This window comes from Scatophagus argus, chromosome 2 (assembly GCF_020382885.2).
Source record: "Scatophagus argus isolate fScaArg1 chromosome 2, fScaArg1.pri, whole genome shotgun sequence".
Classification (NCBI taxonomy): Eukaryota; Metazoa; Chordata; class Actinopteri; family Scatophagidae; genus Scatophagus; species Scatophagus argus.
In genome coordinates, this window is record NC_058494.1 from 230,272 (window position 1) to 250,784 (window position 20,513).

General features: G+C 41.3%; 1 protein-coding gene across 5 annotated transcripts in view; it reads left to right on the forward strand.

Moving 5' to 3' along the window:
• The window catches only part of LOC124064720 (glutamate receptor 2-like), a 151,037-nt gene that overhangs the window by 36,527 nt on the left and 93,997 nt on the right, over positions 1–20,513 (forward strand). For 4 of the 5 annotated variants that reach the window (XR_006844306.1, XM_046399427.1, XM_046399409.1 and 1 more), the window contains 4 exons: positions 11,139–11,260; positions 12,745–12,819; positions 16,122–16,175; positions 17,009–17,167. Coding sequence is in view for 4 of the 5 variants with exons in the window: in XM_046399427.1 (XP_046255383.1) it covers positions 11,139–11,260; positions 12,745–12,819; positions 16,122–16,175; positions 17,009–17,167 (410 nt within the window). In the remaining variant the exon portion in view is untranslated. The remainder of the gene's footprint in view (positions 1–11,138; positions 11,261–12,744; positions 12,820–16,121; positions 16,176–17,008; positions 17,168–20,513) is intronic. The other variant, XM_046399418.1, reaches the window with a different exon arrangement.

Sequence of the window (20,513 nt, forward strand, 5' to 3'; positions counted from 1 at the left end):
TGGGAAATGGCTAAAGCCCAGGCGGCTGCTTTATCTGAACATAGACCCATTATGAACGCTGTTTTTGATTGATCTGTTGCATAGGTTGCTGGTTGCTGTGTGAAAACTAGTGAACACTGGAGCAGAAACTGTGAGCAAGTACCTAGGTCACCAGTATACCTGGCTGGGATTGGGATGAACGGTTCACGAGGCAGGGGAGATCGAGGATCAGATGGAGCAGCAGGAGGTGCTGGCGGGGGTGGAACACTGACAGGGGTTGTGATGCTGGCGAGCCGGGTTGCCACATGGTCCAGCCGACCATGGAGCTGCGTCACACTGGAAGTGAGCTGTTGCAGAGCCTCCATTACCTTTCCCAGCGTGGCCTCGTGTTGGCTGACGAGCGCACCTTGAGACGACAAAGCACATTTCAGTTGTTCGGTCTCTGCAGGGTCCATAGCTGGCCAGATGATTCTGTCAAGGCTGAGGTTTGGACCATAGACTGCAGGAGACCAAAGACTGGTTCAGTTTTAAGTTTTAATTCCAAAGACAAGTTCAAAGGTTTCTTAGACAATGACTCGGCAGTGAAGGCTGGAGGCAGGCTAACAGGCAGGGCGCGCACACACAGGTCTCAATGTTCAATCATCTGGCAGAGTGGTGAAGTCAGACCAGGTTTAAGTAAAGCCAGGGTGATTGCTGCAGGTGTGTCATATCAGTCAGAGACCAGCCACGCCTCCCGTCACAACCTGAAACTCAAAAGGGGAGGGGAAAAAACAGAAGAGCAACAAAAAACCAGACCATCACAGTTTTGTGTGAAACCAGCAGAGATGTTTTGGTTCCCAGGTTTCAGGGTGAGATTATTATGAGTCAGCCCAGTCCTACAATTCATATTGTCCTTGATCTTGCTAAGTCACATTTGTTTATTGGTGATGTACAATATATGGACAAAAGTACTGGGACACCTATGACATTACATTCTAAATACATAGACATTAATATGAATTAGTCCCCCTTTTGCAGCTATGACAGACCACTTTTCTGGGAAGGCTTTCCACAAGATTTGGGAGCATTTCTGTGGAAATGTTTGCCCATTCATGCAGTAGAGCATTTCTGAGATCAGGCACTGATGTTGGATGTTGGAGTCTCTTCCAGAATCCCTACTAATGTTTGAAACGTCAAATATCTTTATGTTGACTCGCCATCCTGACAGTTCTAGATTGTCTACAGCCACTTTATCTGCCAACTTGAAGACAGTTGTTCTCTTTGGGAATAACAGATTGAGTTCTTTGAGTGGGTTGAATATGTCACACAAGTAAGCAAGTTTTGTGAATCATTCCGTGTTACTGAAATATGCTGTCTGAAATGTAGTGACTGTTTTTCTAAAAGAAATCTCTGAAATGGCTCTTGTAACTCAAACAACCTGGCCAGTGATCTACCTTTAGAAATCCATCCAACTTCTGTGTATAAGAGAAGACGTTCTGCGTCCATCTCCTCACAAAGTGGCTCAAACACATCCTAGTTCAAAGCATATACTTTGATATGGTTAATAACTATCCTGACTCAAAACACTGTTAAGTCCAGCATTTTTCTATGAAGTGCGTAGACTCATATTCAGACGTGACCTCCTTGACCCAAGTACTGAAACCAGAAAGACACCCAATCATGGTATGTATACACTGACACAAGCATTATTATTCGCCACTTAGAATTATGCTCTCAGTGTAGTCACATTTGTTGATGTGGTGGCCTTTAATAATTGCATAATAATAATTAATCATGCATTTTTTCCTTCAAAAAACTCAAAAAGCTTGTCTTTTAATGCTAGGTGCTTGGTGTCTATGTGGCAATGCAGTTTTGAAGGCTTAATGGCCTCATTGGATAGCCAGTTGCCTCATACCTGTCGCGATAAACCCTTAATTTAAGTCTTGGTGTGTTCTTTTAAGTGCAGCTTTCTTTTTGTCAGCACTCTTAGAGTCTTCTTCTGTCTCATCATTGGGTCTTTACTCTTTTTCAAAGAGGCTCTGCAGAGATGTTTTTGATTAGAGATTATAGTTGTGTTATCATGTTAACTTGTGGAATTATTTCCTGGGAATCCTAGCAGTATGAGTCAGCTACTGTCAGAAGTTGACTATTAATGACATGCTGTTGGGGTCTTATGACAAAGATGATTACATGGCTAACTTCCTCATAAGCTAGTTAGTGCTGAGACTCCAAGGAAATATATTCGCTAGCTAACATAACCATAATTGTGTGGACTGTGGCAGCAAAAACTTCAATGTCGACAAAAAAGAAAAAACGTACACAATATACGCTAAGTACATGTGAAAGGCTCTCAATAAAATGCCTTGCGGCTTCACCTTATATACATCAAGGTCTGGACCTATCCACGCCTATTGTCCATCCCTTTACCATCTTTATTTTCACACCATTAAGTCATCTTCTTTCCCTGGGTCAGTTCAGGACTTTCCATGGCCCACATTTTTGGTTGTCTATTCCTAAATAGAATTGACAATTTGTTTCAGGGGTTTTCCATTTATTTATTTAATTTATTCCTTCTTAAACACAGTTTACACCAACATTTCTCTCCCCCTGACCTACTTCCAGTTTTAACCTAAGTTACTCAGACACCATTATTTCCAGGCCTCTTTGTATAATATTTTTTAAAAATAATTGTTTTGATGCAAGATTACAGTGAGATGTTCTTTCCAGGCTTACAGTGATTATAATGAGGTTACAGAAACAGTGTTTTACTACCATAGACAGTGTTTCACACAGTTTTTAGCTTCCATAGCTTACAGGCCCTTAAACAGTTGTACCTTTGTAATACAGCTGTATCTTGCTTTTCTTTCAATCATAATCAGAACATAACATGACTATTTCATGGAATCATATGGCATTGCATACTACAACTTTACCTCATCACAACTTACTTAAAAATTATACCACAAACCCCATAACTGAAACCTCAAACTCATGCTCTAGCCAAAGAACTACATCTGAATGAATACATCTGAAATATTTGTTGCTCCAATATGAACAGGGCCACTTCCAGAGTCATTAGCCGTACATATTAACGTGAAGAGGGTGTCTTGCAAGAGCTGATGTTGAAGATGTATCCACCGGTAAAACACTGGGGATTGGTGCTCCTTTCCCTGGCAATCTCTTCAACTTTAAAGCTTTAATCTAAGTTACTGCTGGCCTCATTTGGACATTTTCAGAGAATGAAATCCTAAAGTGCCTATTTTGCATCTGAACATTGTTGTAAGATGACAGCTATGAGGTGTGTGAGGCTCAGTAACCAATTAAAGAGCTTGTTATATCCCATGGCAAATTTGTATTGCCTTGCAAGTTGCAACACCCAAAGTATCACAGAAAGGCTAAAGAGAGAGACTAAAAGGAGAAGACTAAGAAAATCGACTGGCTGATAGGAATTGCAAATGAATGGGAAATTAATATGCCCTTTTGCCTGTGAATATTCTCATTCATCCAGGTCATGGTTATCTCAAGGAAAGCGATTGAATTTCCTTGAGATAATATGCCCTTTTAAATACCTGATTGATATCTGTATTCTTAATTCCATTTGTGAATTCAGTTAATTATTTCTCTTAGATACATACTTAGATCTTAGATACTACTTAGATACAAGATACATTCAAAATTGACTTTTGAATAATATTATCTATGTATTTCATTTGCTGTTTTGTATTGTTCTGGTAAATCCCACTTCAATTTGATCTATTTATTGATAGATTAACATTGCATTTTCTTATTCTTATTGGCCATTAAAATGTCAAATAATTATTAAATTTGTACACTGTTTTTTTAATAGTTTTGTATAATAATAACAATAACAACAATAACAACAACAACAACAATAATAATAATACTCTGTTTTATTTTATGATTCGTTATTGATTAATTAAATTCTTTATTACTACAAAAGATTCAATAATTTTACTTTTTCAAAATCCATCCTAGTTACTAAACTGATTGAATTTCACTTAAGTTAAACAGTGCATGGATCTAAGTGTGCGGAAATATATACCGGTATTGACAGTAACTGTGACATTTGAAAACTGAGTTATTAAGATCATGTTATTAATACATTATGCTAATATTGTGTTAATAACTCTTAGCAAATATTTGTTGAAACTTTTGTTGACTAATTCATTTGGTTTTCTTTTTACTGTTTATTAATGTGAGAGTTTTTTGTACAGTCTTGTACAGTTATGGTTACAGATGCTCTCTATATCTTTTTCCACTGCATATTTGCCAAAAAGGTGACAAAACACACAATAAACTAGGTTAAAGACAAATTTGATTGACTGAATCTGTAGCACAGTTTGTTTCATCCATCCACTTTCTATACCGCTTATCGCGGGTCGCGGGGGAGCTGGAGCCCATCCCAGCTGACTACGGGCGAGAGGCGGGGTACACCCTGAACTGGTCGCCAGTCAATCGCAGGGCCAACACACAAAGACAAACAACCACACACTCTCACACCTAGGGGCAATTTAGAGTAGCCAATTAACCTAATGTGCATGTTTTTGGTATTGTGGGAGGAAGCCGGAGTACCCGGAGAAAACCCACGCAGGCACAGGGAGAACATGCAAACTCCACATAGAAGGGCCTAGACCGGGATTCGAACCTGGAACCCTCTTGCTATGAGGCGACAGTGCTAACCACGGCACCACCGTGCCGCCCCAGTTTGTTCCAAATTGTCATAACACAATGAGACAAGGAGAAATTATCTTGAGAAATCAGGCACTCCACTCTGCAATGTAGTTCATACACATACACTCATACACTGTTAAACCACAGAACTGTAGAAAAACATTAGTCTTTGTGTCAACAATAGCTTTTATATCACGTCTACATTTCTGTCATATTCTCACACTCCCTCTTTTTGCTTGTCCACATGAGCTTTCTCTCTCTCTCTCTGTCTGCTGCAAATCCAAATAATTCATACCGAATCAAGTGGTGATTTTTCTGTTACTTTTTTGTTTGTTTTTAGCGTAGAGCACCCCTACTTCCTGTGTACACATTCCTTTTTAATTTCAATTCCATCATTGGTAATTAAGTAATATTTTAAGATAAGATAACATCTTTTCACTTGGTTTTCCTTAACAAAACAAAAACAAAACAGATAATGTGGAGCGATCTCGGAATGGGGGAGATGATTATATCTCCCCCCTTGACCTGTAGTCCTGGCTCCCCCTTGTCATAGCATTGTTGTACCTCATTGTACCTCATTGATCTCTAGGTGTGATAGCAGTTTCCATTTGCAGATGTTGGAACACTGTGCTAGTTTGCCTCTTTGTTAGCATACATGTTGGTTTTCGAAACATCCATATGTCCCAGAGCCTCTGCATGTATCCTCTCTCTGGATTCCAAAAGTTCCCTTTTATCCACTTTTGTCCACAAATGCCTTTGTTCCAGTAACCCATTTCTCTACCGGTCAACATCCAATAGCATTAAGGACCTTGCCTAAGGGTCTGCACTGCGTTTGTAGCCCCGTCCTTATTGGGTTTTGAACCCTGGCCTCCTGTACCAAAGGTTTCTAGACTGGAAAGCTCTATCCAGGTTGGACAATTCTGCTTTAAGATAAGGTAATCCTTTATTAGTCCCACAGTGGGGAAATTTGCAACATCACAGCAGCACAGGGACACCAAATAAAAAATACAGATTAGTAAAAAAGTACAAACATAAATATTTAAAAATAAATAAGGAAAACATAAAAAACACACAATATTTGTAATATCTCAGGAATATTTACATTATTGCAGTAAAAAGAGTAAAAAATACATTATTGCACATAGGAGATGGTTACTATTGCATAGTGACTTGTTCAAGTTAAATGTCACCTTTTGTCTTGATTGATACATACATAGATAGATAGATGGATATACTTTATTGATCCCAGGCTGGGAAATTACAGTGCAGCAGCAGCATTACACACAATAAACTACACAAAATATGTTAAAAATAGCAACAAACAAAGCAATATAAAAAGTGTATATAAAAGTGTATATACAGCAAATAAGCAGTGTAATGTTATGTGCATAATAAAGTAGAATGTAAGGTGCAGTGAACCAAGTGTGTAAAATATATAAAGTGCCGAGTGACTGTATGTTATGACCAGAGTTTAGCTGTTCTTGTACAGTGTGATGGCATGTGGCAAGAAAGATTTGCTGTATCTGTCCCTTCGACAGCGGAGCTGTAGCAGCCTGTGGGAAAAGGTGCTCCGCTGTCTGTCAGCTGTGTGATGGAGAGGGTGTTGATTATTGTCCATGATGGATAACAGTTTGTTCAGCGACTTCCTCTCCACCACGGTTGGACTCCAGCCTGAGACCAAGCACAGAGCCAGCCTTCTTGATGATCTTATCAAGTCTGTTGGTGTCACTGGCCCCAACACACAACAGCAGAGAAAATGGCACTGTCAACAACAGACTGGTAAAAGATCTCCAACATCTTGCTGCACATTTTGAAGGATCTCAGCTTCCTCAGGAAATAGAGTCTGCTCATCCCATTCTTGTGCAGAGCCTCGGTGTAACCTTCATCACATGAGATGTGAGGGCGACTGGTCTGTGGTCTGCCAGGTCAGATGACATCGACTTCTTAGGGACTGTACAAGGCAGGATGTCTTCCACAGTGTCTTGAGACACTCTCTTGAGATATGGGTAAAATGCCAAGATTTGATGAATGGAATGACCAGGTAGAATATGGAAGGAAGAGGATAAAAACAGGTTGAATCAAAATTTTACTGGAAGCCAGTGGAGAGATGCAAGAACAGGGGTAATGTGGGACATGGGACATAAGTGTGTGCAGAAGGAGAGGGAGAGGAAGAGAGAGCTCAGTGCATCTTGGGAGATCCCCTGGCAGTCTAAGCCTATAGCAGCATAACTGGGGACTAGCCTAGGTCAGCCCTAACTGTAAGATTTACCAAAAAGGAAGGTTTTAAATCTACTCTTAAATGTAGAGAGTGTGTCTGGTTCCCAATCTACCTTTGAAGGCTCTAGCAACCACAAGTAACCCTGCATTTTGGGAACACAAAGCTCTGGTGGGATAACAGGGAGCTGTCAACTCTTTAAGATATGATGGGGCTTGGCCGTTCAGAGCTTTATATGTGAGGAGAAGAATTTTAAACTGGATTTTACAGGCAGCCAATGTAGATAAACCAGTATGGGAGAAATATGATCTCTAATGCTGGTTGTTGTAAGTAATCGTGCAGCAGCGTTCTGGATTAGGTGTAGAGTCTTTAGAGACTTACTGGGGCAGCCTAATAGAAGGGAGTTACAATAATCCAGCCTGGAAGTAACACATGCATGGACTAATTTTTCTGGATCTTTCTGACTCAGAATGTGCCTAATTTTTGCAATATTGCGGAGGTGAAAGAATGCAGTCTTTAAAATGTGTTATGTGTGAGTTAAAGGACATGTCTTGGTCAAAAATAACTCCTTCATTCCTTACAATGGGGCTTGAGGCCAAGGGTAAGCCATCTGGAGTTGCTGTATCATTGCATAATTTGTTTCTAAGGTGTTTAGGGCCCAGAATAATAACTTCAGTTTTGTTTGAATTTAGAAGCAGAAAATTCTAAGTCATCCAGGTTTTCATGTCTTTAAGACTTGCCTGAAGCTTGACTAGCTGATTTGTTTCATCTGGTTTCGTTGACAGTACAATTGTGTGTCATCTGCATAACAATGAAAATGTATGCAGTGTTTCCTATTAATATCACCAATGGGGAACATACAAAGGTACAGTATTGGTCCCAGGACAGAACCTTGGGGAACTGAGTATGGATGATGCATCATTAACAAGCAAACTGAGATTGGTCTGATAAATAGGACTGAAACCAGCTCAGTGCAGTTCCTTTAATGCCAATTAAGTGTTCCAACCTGTGTCATAAGATAGAATGGTCAATGATGTCAAATGCAGCACTAAGTCCCTTTTCTAATGCAACTAGAAGGTCATTTGTGACTTTGACCAATGCCATCTCTGTGCTATGATTAGCTCTAAAGGCAGATTGAAAAACTTATAAAATATTACTATGTAGAAAATCTCTCAAGGAGCAGCAATGTACAGAGACGTCCTTGCTGACAACCTGCTCCAGAGTGCAGTGGACCACAGACTGCGGTGAAGGTTTCTCTTCCGACAGAACAATGACCCTAAGCATACAGCCAACATCACAAAGGAGTGGCTTTGCCAAAGCTTCAACAAAGTGTAGATCACAGGGTTTGAATACTTATGTACATGTTATATTTTTGTTTTTTTTATTTTTAATACATTTGCAAATAAAAATTCAAGCAAACTTGATTCACTTTTCAGTATGGGGTATTTTGTAGAATTTTGAGGGGAAAAATGAATTTAATCTGACTGTAACATAAATTGTGGATTCCTGGGTCTGCCTTGGGGCCTCCTCCTGGTGGGATATGCCCGGAACACCTCCCCAGAGAGGTGTCCAGGTGGCATCTGAAACAGATGCCTGAGCCACCTCAGCGGACTCCTCTCAATGTGGAGGAGCAGCAGCTCTACTAAGAGCTCCTCCCAGATGACAGAGCTTGTCACCCTATCTCTAAGGGAGTGCTCCGCCACCCTGCGGAGGAAGCTCATTTCAGCCACTTGTATCCGAGATCTCGTTCTTTCAGTTGTGACCCAAAGTTCATGACCACAGGTAGGAATGTAGATTGACTGGTAAATCGAGATCCTCACCTTTTGGCTCAGCTCTTTCTTCACAACGATGGACCGATACATTGACCTCATTGGTGCTGTCACTGCACTGATCCGTCTGTCAATCTCACACTCCCATCTGCCTTCACTTGTGAACAAGACCCCAAGATACTTGAACTCCTCCACTTGATACAGGAACTCTCCTCTGATCTGGAGGGGGCAGACCACCTTTTTCTGGTTGAGAACCATGGCCTCGTATTTGGAGGTGCTGATTCTCATCCCAGCTGCTTCACACTCGGCTGCAGACCTCCCCAGTGAATGCTGAAGGTCCTGGCTCGAAGACGCCAACAGGACAACATTGTCTGCAAAAAGCACAGATGAAATCCTGTGATTTCCAAACCAGACACCCTCCAGTCCCTGGATGCACCGAGAAAACCCTGTCAGAGTCCAGCATGCACTGGGAACAGGTCTGACTTATTGCCGACGATGTGAACCAGACTCCTGCTCTGGGAGTACAGAGACCACACAGCCCTCAGCAAAGAGCCCCGGACCTCATACTCCCGGAGCACCTCCCACAGGATGTCGCGGGGAACATGGTCAAATGCCTTCTCCAAGTCCACAAAACACATGTGGACTGGTTGGGCAAACTCCCATGAACCCTCGAACACCCTGTGGAGGGTATAGGGCTGGTCCAGCGTTCCATGACCAGGGCGAAAACCACATTATTCCTCCTGGATCCGAGGTTCAACTATCGGCCGAATTCTTCTCTCCAGCACTCTGGAATAAACTTTCCCAGGGAGGCTGAGGAATGTGGTTACACCCTCAGGTCCCCTTTCTTTAAAAGAGTGACCACCACCTTGGTCTGCCATTCCAGGGGCACTGTCCCTGACCTCTACATAATGTTGCAGAGGTGTGTCAGACAAGACAGCCCCACAACATCCAGAGACTTAAGGTACTCAGGACGGATCTCATCTACACCTAGTGCTCTGCCACTGAGCGACTTCCCAACTACCTCAGTGACTTCAGCTTGGGTAATCAATGGATCAGCCTCTGGGTCACCAGCCTCTACTTCCATGACGAAAAGCGTGTCAGCAGGAATGAGGAGATCCTCAAAGCATTCCTTCCACCACAATGTCCCCAGTCGAAGTCAGCAGCTCCCCATTTCCACTATAAATAGTATTGGTGAAGGACTGCATCCCTCTGCTGAGACGCCGGGCGGTTTGCCAGAATTCCCTCGCAACTGACTGATAGTCCTCCTTCAAAGCCGATCTTCCCAGACCTAAGGTCTTGCTTCCACAACTCCCTGGGCTGCAGCACATTTGGCCTTCCGATACCTGTCAGCTGCCTAGGGACTCCCACAAGCCAGCCAGGCTTGATAGGACTCCTTCTTCAGCTGAAAGTCCACAAATCCATTACTTCTGGTGTCCACCACCTGGTTTAGGGGTTGCCGCTGCACCAGAGACCTTATGACCACACCTCCAAACCGCAGCTTCCACAATGGAGGCAGAGAACATGGTCCACTCGGCTGTTTTCCCCAGCCTCCCTTAGGATCTGGTCAAAGATTTCCCAGAGGTGTGAGTTGAAGACCCCTCTGACAGAGGGTTCTGCCAGACTTTCCCAGCAGACCCTCACAATACGTCTGGGTCTGCCAAGTTTCTCCGGCTTCCTCCTCTCCCAGAGAAGAATTTGAACTTGGGACCCTTTTGTTGTGAGGGACTGCCTCCATTTCCAACATGGAAAATTAAAATAGATATTGCTATATTTATATTATATTGTTATTTATGTCATTATATATGAATCAAATAATATTTGATTGATTGAAGCCGCATATTTTTTAGGTATGATGTAAAAATCAATATCAGAACATTGGACATCAGAGTGAAAAAAGAGAACATGCAACCGGCCAGGACACTTGTGTCACTTTGAAAATTTCTGCACTCAGTAGGACATGAAAACTGCCAAGTGGCTTCTACCTGATTGTCAATGAGAGTTTTATTTATATTTAATAAGTAACCACAATGACATACAGACTTGGCCAAAATAATTAACAATTAAATTAGTGCATTATCTGCAGAAAATGCCATTGGCCAAATTCATCTGTAACTTTGTTAACTGTGTGTTTTGTCTAATTTTTGGTAAATGAATTACACTGAAGACACACGCTAGTGTGGTTGAGAGACTTTTAATCATAGCTGTACAAAAGAGTACAAAAACAACAATTACAGTGTATTTAATAAATAAATATAAAGGCAGCCATAACTGCTAAAAATCTGCAAGGGCTAACATCTGCACTGGATTACTTATGTGATAAATCATATGTGTAATTATATATGTACATGATATCAATATTTTAGTTATTAATTATCATGATTATAATTAATACTGGTATGCATTCCTGACTTACCTGTCTTTTTACCCCTTTAGAGAAAAAATTAAGTTAAAACAGTACATAAATAAGTATTCAGATTGGACTAATAAAATTTTTGTGTGCGTAGGCCTCTCCACTCTTCAAGTAATACTGGACACTGCTTCAGAGAAAAAGTGGGTTGTTACAGCAATAAATGTAGGAAACCTGAAAGACGAGAGGAAGGATGAAGCCTATCGTTCTGTGTTTCAGGTACTAATTTTCTGCTTGTCAAGATACACAAGAAACAAACACAATGGTCAGATGGTGGTGCATCTTTTCCCACTATTACTGATTACATCTCAAGATCAGCACTATAGTGTCCATGGAACAATGTGGACCACCCACCTGTTATGTCTTCCCTTTAAAGTCCATCCTAGCAGGTGAAAAGTGGCTGGTGACCCGTTGTGTCATGGAGTGTCTCATCAATTCAATTCAACTGAATTCAGTTTATTTATATAGCACCAATTCACAACAAAAGTTATCTCATGACACTTTCCAGTTAGAGCAGGTCTAGACCAAACTCTTTAATTAAATTGAAATACAGAGAGCCCAACATTCCCGCTCAGCAAGCACTTGGCGACAATGGCAAGGCAAAACTGCCTTTTAGAAGGCAGGAAACCTTGGAGCAGACTCCGGCTCAAGATGGGCGGCCATCTGCCTTGACTGGTTGGATTGAGAGAGAGAGAGAGGTAGACAGACAAAGAGGGAGAGTTGGTGGGGCGTGAGAGAAGGAGCACACAAGCAGAGATGCATAGCAGCAGTAATAATACTAGAAATATTGGAACTGTAGATAATGATAATGAAGTATACAGGAGGTACTGTGGTGATTATGATAGCAATATTAGTAACAGTAATAATGGTAGTAGCTGTACAGAGTAGTAACAGAATTAAAATAAATTATGACTAAACAGTAGTAATTGCAGTGAGTTTCGAGCAGGATGGCAGCAGGAGCTTCAACCATGATCCATGGGAACCTGCGAGACGAGAAAGTACAAGGACTCCACTGAAGAAGTTGAGTTAGTGATATGCATTAATGGGACATAAATATGTGCAGAAGGAGAGGGAGAAGAAGAAAGAGCTCAGTGCATCATGGGAGGACCCCCGGCAGTCTAAGTCTATAGCAGCATAACTAGGGGCAGGCCTAGGCCAGCCCTAATTATAAGTTGAGTGGGTTGAGTTTATGAACAGTTTTTGATTTTCAGAGGAAGTTTACTAGATAGAACTGGATTTATTATTGAGAACTCTTGACATATTAGTATTCTACACTGAGAATTTTGCATGTTTAGGTGATCTACTGTGTCCTAAAAAATCTAATGTATGTTAGCAAATAATTAAATAAGAGCCTCCTTAACAGATGAAAGCTACATCAGTTGTTATCTAAGAAAATTCCTGAGACTTTATGGAATCTGTGAAAAAGGCACTGCCAATAGGTTGTGCAGTGAAGATTTTTTTTCCCGTTTTAGGTTTTGTGATTTTAGCAAGGTCAGTATTGGTGCATTTACTTACCAATTATGTTGACAAATGCAGCACACAGACTCCTATCATTGAAGATGATGGGCAGTACACCGAGAATTTGGAATTGAGACTGATCAATTAAACATCTCTCTCGCTTACTGTATCTTTGAATAGCGTGTTTACAAACAGCAGGTGACTTACTCTGTGTGCTAAACCTTTAAATACTTCTCTGTTTTTAGGACCTGGAGATTCGTAAGGAGCGACGAATCATCCTGGACTGTGAACAAGACAAAGTCAAAGACATCATGGAGCAGGTTGATTCCAGTCATGTTACTCTTATTTTCACCTCTAGTATAAATAATCCCTGTCCTTCAAGCTTTTTTAACCCCTTCAGTGTACTACAGATCCATCCTCTGTAGTATCTGTAAAATACAGTACCATTTTCAGATGTTCTCTTAGGTCATCTGGTAACAAAAAGACCTTTTCTTGTACATTTGTTTAACTTCATTTTTATCATAATTTCTCCCAGCGGTTGGTCTTGGTGTCATTACAGGTTGAGGAGAAGAATACTCTGACTTAATGTAATACTTTCCAAAGTAGATATATCATGAGTGTTTTTCTATGTTTATGGCCCAGCACAATAACTTCAGTTATGTCTGTTATAACTGATTGCACTCTAAGAAATGAAACGCTGATGTTGTTTGCTTTACATAGTTGTTTTACTTTGAAATTATTAATACTATTTAATTTTTACTGCCAAAACAAACAGGTTTAGTTGTGTCTAAATAATAATATGACATGTTAAGGCTACAAAATAATGCCAAACCAACGCAACCAGTTCACTTTAAACATACTTATGGACTTTTATGTACCTACAGGCTTTCTGCACCCGCACATGCACAGTAATTATGAGTTAAGTTGTGAGCATATTTCACTGTAAATGGAGCAACGTTCGTTTTCTGTATACTTAGAGGACCAAGTAAGTTGTTTTAAGTTGCCACATATTCTATCCATACACTTTCACTTATGTTGCTGTCCTTTGCTTGAGTTCTACAGGATTTTTTAGCAAGTTGCTGTTGCTTTGTGTGGAAGAGTTGTGTTCACAGTTAGTAACCCCCATCCAGCCTGACCAACTCCTATCATGATTAAAATAAAAGGAGTGACCTGGGGGTGCATAATAGGAGTATCTTTTATGGAGTATCTCTACAATTTAAAAATATAAAGTTATTTTTTAATGTCTGGAAAATTAACAAAATTCAAGAGCATCAGTAGAACCTAAAAATGCTAAGTGCACATGAAGTACTTGTCAGTAGATTCAAAGTAATGTTAAGTTAATTTCACATAATTCTTTGATGTAGCATTTAATTAACACAGTTCAGTTAGATTTACTTCAAAACATGTTGTTGCAATTACTTGTACACTGTTGGTTACATTTAAACCAAGTTTTGTGGAACTGGTTGACAGAACTAGATTACGTAAATATAACATTTTATTTCTGTGTAATTTCATGAAAATATAATTTGGTATGATCTGAATATCAATTAAAAATAATAAAAATTGTGTTTTCCCCTATAATATTACATTAAAAAAAGAACCTTGTGGAACTTTGTGATTAACTTTTTGTGCACGGTGGATTCATCATTAACATGTACCAACTGAAACATCTCCAAGTCAGACTTGGTATGTTGTGTTTTTCCTGTGTGATTTTGTTTAGTTTTATCTGCTTTTTCCTCCCTAATTAGGATCAGAAACTGATTCAGAATGCATTATTGATCCCTGGGGTAAATTGGGTTTGTTACAGTTGCTCCAACCAAGATAAGAAGTAGGCTAAAGAATTATAATAAGAATAGAAATAAGAAAATATCTAGAATATAAAAATAACTATTAAGTGTGCAGGTATAAGATAAGATGAGATATACAGGTAAGATATACAGGTATTCTGCGTTGTGTATGTGTATGTGGTAAATTTACATTACATTGTGCAAAAACAGTGCAGCAAATACAGTGAAAATTGTAGAACCAGTCTCACAGTCTGTTGATTCAGAGTGTCTGACACGCCCAAGGAGGAGTTGTAAAGTCTGATGGCCAGTGGCAGGAATGACATCTTGTGGCACTCTGTAGAGCATCACTGGAAGAACTCCTGTGTCTGACCAGGACATTGTGGAGTGGGAGGCATTGTCCATGATAGTGTTGTACAAAAAGTCTGCTAGCATCCACTGTCCTCATCCTGCTGACTCAGCGCACAACAGCAAACAGGATAGCACTGTCCACCACAGACTCATGAAACATCCTTGTAGATGTTAAACAACGTCAGCCTCCTCAAGAAACAGAGGTGTCAGGCCCTTTGGCCCTGTAGACAGCATCAGTGTCCCTAATCCAGTCCAATTTATTGTCTTTGTGCACTCGCAGGTATTTGTATTCCTCCACAATGTCCACAGGGGGCCCTTGGATGAAAATGGGTGTCACCAGAGCCTTGGTCCCCCTCAGATGAACTACCAGTTCCTTGGTCTTTGTCACATATAGCTGCAGATGGTTTTGTGACAAAGATCATGTGACAAAGTTGTCTCAGTCTCCACCCTTGTTGATACATCCAACTATATATATCCAACGATACATCCAAGTCATCAGCAAACTTCTGAAGATGGCAAGACTCTGTTGAAGTCTGTGGGGTGGAGGTTGAAGAGGAAGGGAGAAAGGACAGTCCCCAGTGACAGTGCCCAGGGCCCCAGTGTTGCTGACCACTCTGTCTGACACACAGTGTTGCAGGCACACATACTGTGGTCTGCCAGTCAGGTAGTTAACAATCCAAGGCACAAGGGGGGCATCCACCTGCATTGCTGTTAGCTTCTCACCTAGTAGAGCTGGACGGATGGTGTTAAATGCACTGGAAAAGACAAAAAGCATAACCCTCACAGTGCTCACTGGCTTGTCCAAGTGAGGATAGACACGATTCAGGAAGTAGATGATGGCATCCTCAACTCCTAGCTGGGACTGGTAGGTGAACTGGAGGGGGTCCAGGAGTGACCTAACCATAGGCCTTAGCTGCTCTTTCCAGGGTCTTCATAATGTGTCAGTGCCAGGGGTCTGTAGTTCTTGAAGCCACCAGGACATGACATCTTTGTCACAGGTCTTCCACAGGGACCCTCTGAATACTCAAACATAAGGTGAAGACATGGGGAAGGTGGGGGTTGGTCGTAGTTGGCAGCTGACAACAGAGTAATCCAGGGGTTCGTGGGTCAGGGCCATGGTGTCAAATCTGTTGAAGTGCAGATTAAGTTCACTGGCCCTCTCCTCCTCCTTGCCCCCTATTTCCTTCTCACTCCATCCCCGTTAGCTGGCCATATTGTCACTGTCCAGGAAAAAACATGTATCTTCAAAATCTGTGATTTTAATTTTTTCTGACAGATTGAAATATAGTATTGTGTTTATGGCTTGAAATAACCTTTGAAAACTCACAAAATTATTATGTGTAAGTGTAAGCTAAAAACTTCTTTGGAGATTCATGTTTTCTGCTGAACCGCAATGAGGACTTGCAGATGTTTAAAAAAAAACATATATTGACAGTTATTCTGTTCTTGTTTGTTATTGAGACAGTTTGTATTTTTTTCCCCCTCAGGTGATCACTATAGGCAGACATGTGAAGGGATATCACTATATCATCGCTAACTTGGTGAGTCCCTGCCTCTGGTTCAACCTGACCAAATGCTGCTTATGCATGGCTGATGAAGATATGGTTAAAAGGCCATTGTTAAAAGGCACTTTGGTGTCAAATAGTAGTTTCAGGCTGTTGGGTGGTCAAAAAGTTAAAAATACAAGAGCAAGTAATCAAGGAAGTAAAGGTAGGCTGCTGGTGGCAACAGATAATGATTTCATTCAGACTGGGAATTAATAATATATGGTAAAAATCATATATACCAGTACAGACCAGACCTAAAAAATATTATTTTGACAAAAGTGCAAACATATACAATTGTTTGAACTGCTAGAAGCAAAGGTTGTCTTTGGGTTGTTGAAGATGTTTCACCTCTAATCCGAAAGGCCTCTTCAGTTCTGAGATTGATGGGGAGGTGTGAAAGAGGCTGTCTATGTCCAGATAGAACAAAAATCATTGAACACAGGTGGCTTAACCAACCAACACCAACTTTCAGCCACCCTAAAGTGAAGTCTTGAGATGCCTCCCCAGATGGTTTAACTCTGTTACAAAGAGTAGAAAGAGGGACAGAAGAATGCAGAGAAAAGTAACAAAACTATGCCCAGCCATTGTCACAGCTTTTATGAACAGGTTGTGATTAATCAGAAAAACCAACAAACAGGAATAAACCAACAAACAGACAAAGGTTAAAAAACACGATGGGAGCTGCAGCTGCAGGCTGCCATCTGAAACAGTGGCATCTCAAATTAGGTTGACCGAGATGACTGAGAAGCTACATCAGCATAAATGTAGTTGGATTTTTTGTTTTGTTTTGTTTTATGTAAATTTCAATGTTTTTCATCTTGTTCCAGGGTTTTGTGGATGGTGACCTCTCTAAAATCCAATATGGAGGTGCGAATGTGTCTGGCTTTCAGATAGTAGATTTTGATGATCCTGTGGTGGCAAAGTTTGACCAGAGATGGGAGGCACTGGAAGAGAAGGAGTATCCTGGAGCTGGTACACGGATCAGAGTAAGATTTACACATTCAACATTAGTCCATATGGTAGTTTCAGTTAGTTGTTAGTAGCTGAAATTATTAATGTACTGTGTGAGGGGGATTCAGAAAATGCTAATATTTTGTATAGTAATCATAACTTTTCATGTATTATGAGTGTTTCAGAACATCATTTTTTGTTGTGAAGCCACTAATGTTGACCTAAGGAAGGTGAAGCTGTGGACCCTCTCCATGCAGTCACCGTTGATGTGAAGTAGGGGTGGGTCTGCTGTGTGCTCCCTGAAGTCCAGGATAATCTCCTTGGTCTTAGTGGTGTTTAGGATTAAATTGTTACCCTGACCCCATACAGACTTCATCTCTGTAGGCAGACTCATCATCCCCAGAGATCAGCCCCACCACGGTAGTGTCATCCACAAACTTCACTATGGTGTTGCTGGTGTGGGCTGGTCTTCAGTCTGGGGTCTAGAGGGTGTAGATCAGTGGACTCAGCACACATCCCTGTGCTCAGTGTCCGGGTGGAGGAGAGGTGAGGTCCGAGTTTAACTGTCTGTGGTCTGTTTGTGAGAAAGTTCTTGATTCAGGAACAGATGAGTGAGTGGAGTCCTAGGTTGGACAGTTTGCTGACTAGGATGTCGGGAATGATTGTACTAAAGGCTGAGCTGTAGTCTACAAAGAGCACCCTTGTGTAGGTGTCTCTGTGTTCCAGGTGACTCAGCACATTACGGAGGGTGATGGATATGGTGTCCTCAGATGGTTGGAGGGAAGCAATCTTTGATGTGGCCTAGGACCAACCATTCCAGGCACTTGGTGATGACAGGGGTGAGTGCAACTGGACGGTAGTCAGTGAGGCTGGCTGCGAATGATTTTTTGGGTATGGAAATAATGCTGAATGACTTCAGACAGGCAGGAATGGAAGCCTGTGCCAGAGACAGGTTGAAAATTTTTGTGAAAACCTGGGAGAGCTGGTCGGCACAGGCCTTTAGTACCTTACCGGGAACACCATTGGGCCCAGCCGCTTTCCTGGGGTTCACCCTGCTGAACATCCATACCACATCCTGTGCCTGCACAGTCAGTGGTTTGGAGCTGGGAACAGATTGAGGCATAGGTAGTGTGATTGCAGACTGTTGTGGTGTAGTCTCGAAGCATGAGAAAAATGTGTTCAGTTCTTCCACCAGTGCGGAGCTGGAGTGTGCAGCTGTCCTGGTCTGTCCCCTGAAGTTGGTCAGCTGCTGTAGTCCCACACCTGCCAAGGATTGCTGTTGGAGAGGTGGTCCTCTATTTTACTCCTGTTATCCGTGGCCTTTCTGATTCCTCCCCTCAGGTCAGCTCTAGCAACACTGTATAGTTCTTTGTCACCTGACCTGAAGGAGTGTTACGGCCTTTTAGGAGTAGTCAGACCTCACTGGTCATCCAGGGATTTGATTGGGAAAGACCCGGATGTATTTCACTACAGAGACAGTCCCCATGCAGAATGCAATGTATTCCATCACTCCCTCTGAATACTGTCAGATCCTGGTTTTCCTGAGCGACATCCCCACTTCTGCTTCCCGTCTCTCCTCCGTCTCCTGCCGGCACGGATAACAATCCAGGTGACACCCGTTGGTCTCGCAATCTCCGTAGGAATGCCATGTGAATGGTGAAACTTGTCCGTAAAACCAATTTCCAGTAAGGTCTGTCGACTGTAATGGTTATTAACGTGTGCCGAGAAGCACGAAAAACAGCACAGAAAACACAAAAGTAGCAAAAATAACACCACAGTCTGGGAGCTGCGAGTTGCCGCATCCATACGCTCCGCCATCATATCTCCATTTATTTGGTAGTTTGGATTGGTTGCTAGTCAGGAGAGTTTGGTCCCACATTTAGGTTGTGTTGGAGCAATTATTCTGGTGTCAGCTATCCGTTATCAGTGACTGTCTAATTCTCCAGTGTGGTAAGTTTGAATGCTTGTAGAGTTTAATTAGCCAGATGCTAACCTGCTTGAAAACTAGAATTCAGTTCCACATTATTTTGGAAGGCACTATTATTGTTGTTTGGTGCACTAGTTGATCTGAGGGGTAATCAAATCAGGTTTAACATAGACAGGCTTTCTTTGTGTGAGCAGGCTCTGCAAAAGCTACAACTCCAGTCACAGATAAGTGTCACAGAGGTGGTTATCGACTTTTTTGTTGTTCACTCAGGCTTCAGATTGTGTGCATGCTCCCACAGAATGGGTCATGTGACGCTCTGAGTGACTCTCGCAGGATTTCAGTCAGCAGGAACCGAACCGAATGTAGTTTAAATTTATCTTCCGCTGCCCAGTGCAGAGGTTGAATTTACTCACAGCTGAGGGTCATTGGCCAGCTATCTCTGAGGTGAACAGGCCAGTCATATTACATCCAGTACATTCAAGGACGCACAGTAGGTTACACGAGTTCAGTAGAAAAATACAGTGTACACAAATAAAGTGTACACAGTAAAGGCCAATTATAACATCCCAATGTTTCTTTTACTGAGACAGAGTAAATTACATGACATCTTAACCATGCTTTGTCTGTTCTAAATCCGATCTTTTTTACCTAAACTTACATCTCTTTAAGGAATGCCACTGACACCTAGTGGCCTGAGGTAAAATACCACAAATCATTACAGTGCCCTCATAATTCTTTTAGTATCATATGCTGTGTAAAATTTAAAGAGCAGTGCTATTTATAACCATTTCAATCTGAACAGAACCCCCTCTGGACTAGGTTTGGTCCACAGCAGAAGTTACTATGCTGATCTAACCACGTTAAAAGAGATCCACTCTTGTGACAATGAAACCCTGCCACAGACTCAACGTACGTCAGTAACCCATTAATCTCATTTTGTCAGGTTTTGGCTCACGCAGGACTCAGACGCAGAGATAGTGATAAAAAATAGAGTTTATTCTCCAGCCCCAATCAAACCTCTCACAGAGCATCAGAGAAAAGGCTATGAAATTATTCTAGGCGAAAGGCTCTAACTAGGTTAAGAATTCTTCTATAATCTAGTAAAACAGAAAATCACTCCTACAGGAGGAAATAAATAACTAAGGAAAAAACTTCTAAGAACCAAAGATCACTCTAAGCAGAGGAAAACCATCTAGGGATAAACTACTAAGAACCAAAAAATCACTCTCAGTTGAGGATATCTATCTTAGAAAACAAATGGGGCTGGATGCTGGAAAACCTCAAAAATGAAAGATGAGGTCTATCAGTGCTCATCAGTGTGATCTGTAATACAAAATAAAAAGAGTTTGTATTCTTTTAGAAATTGTTCAAGAGCCCTGTCAAACACTTTTTTAAACTTACTTAACTTATTTTTTACTTGTTGTAGAATGTGAAATTTTACAACGTAAAGCTCA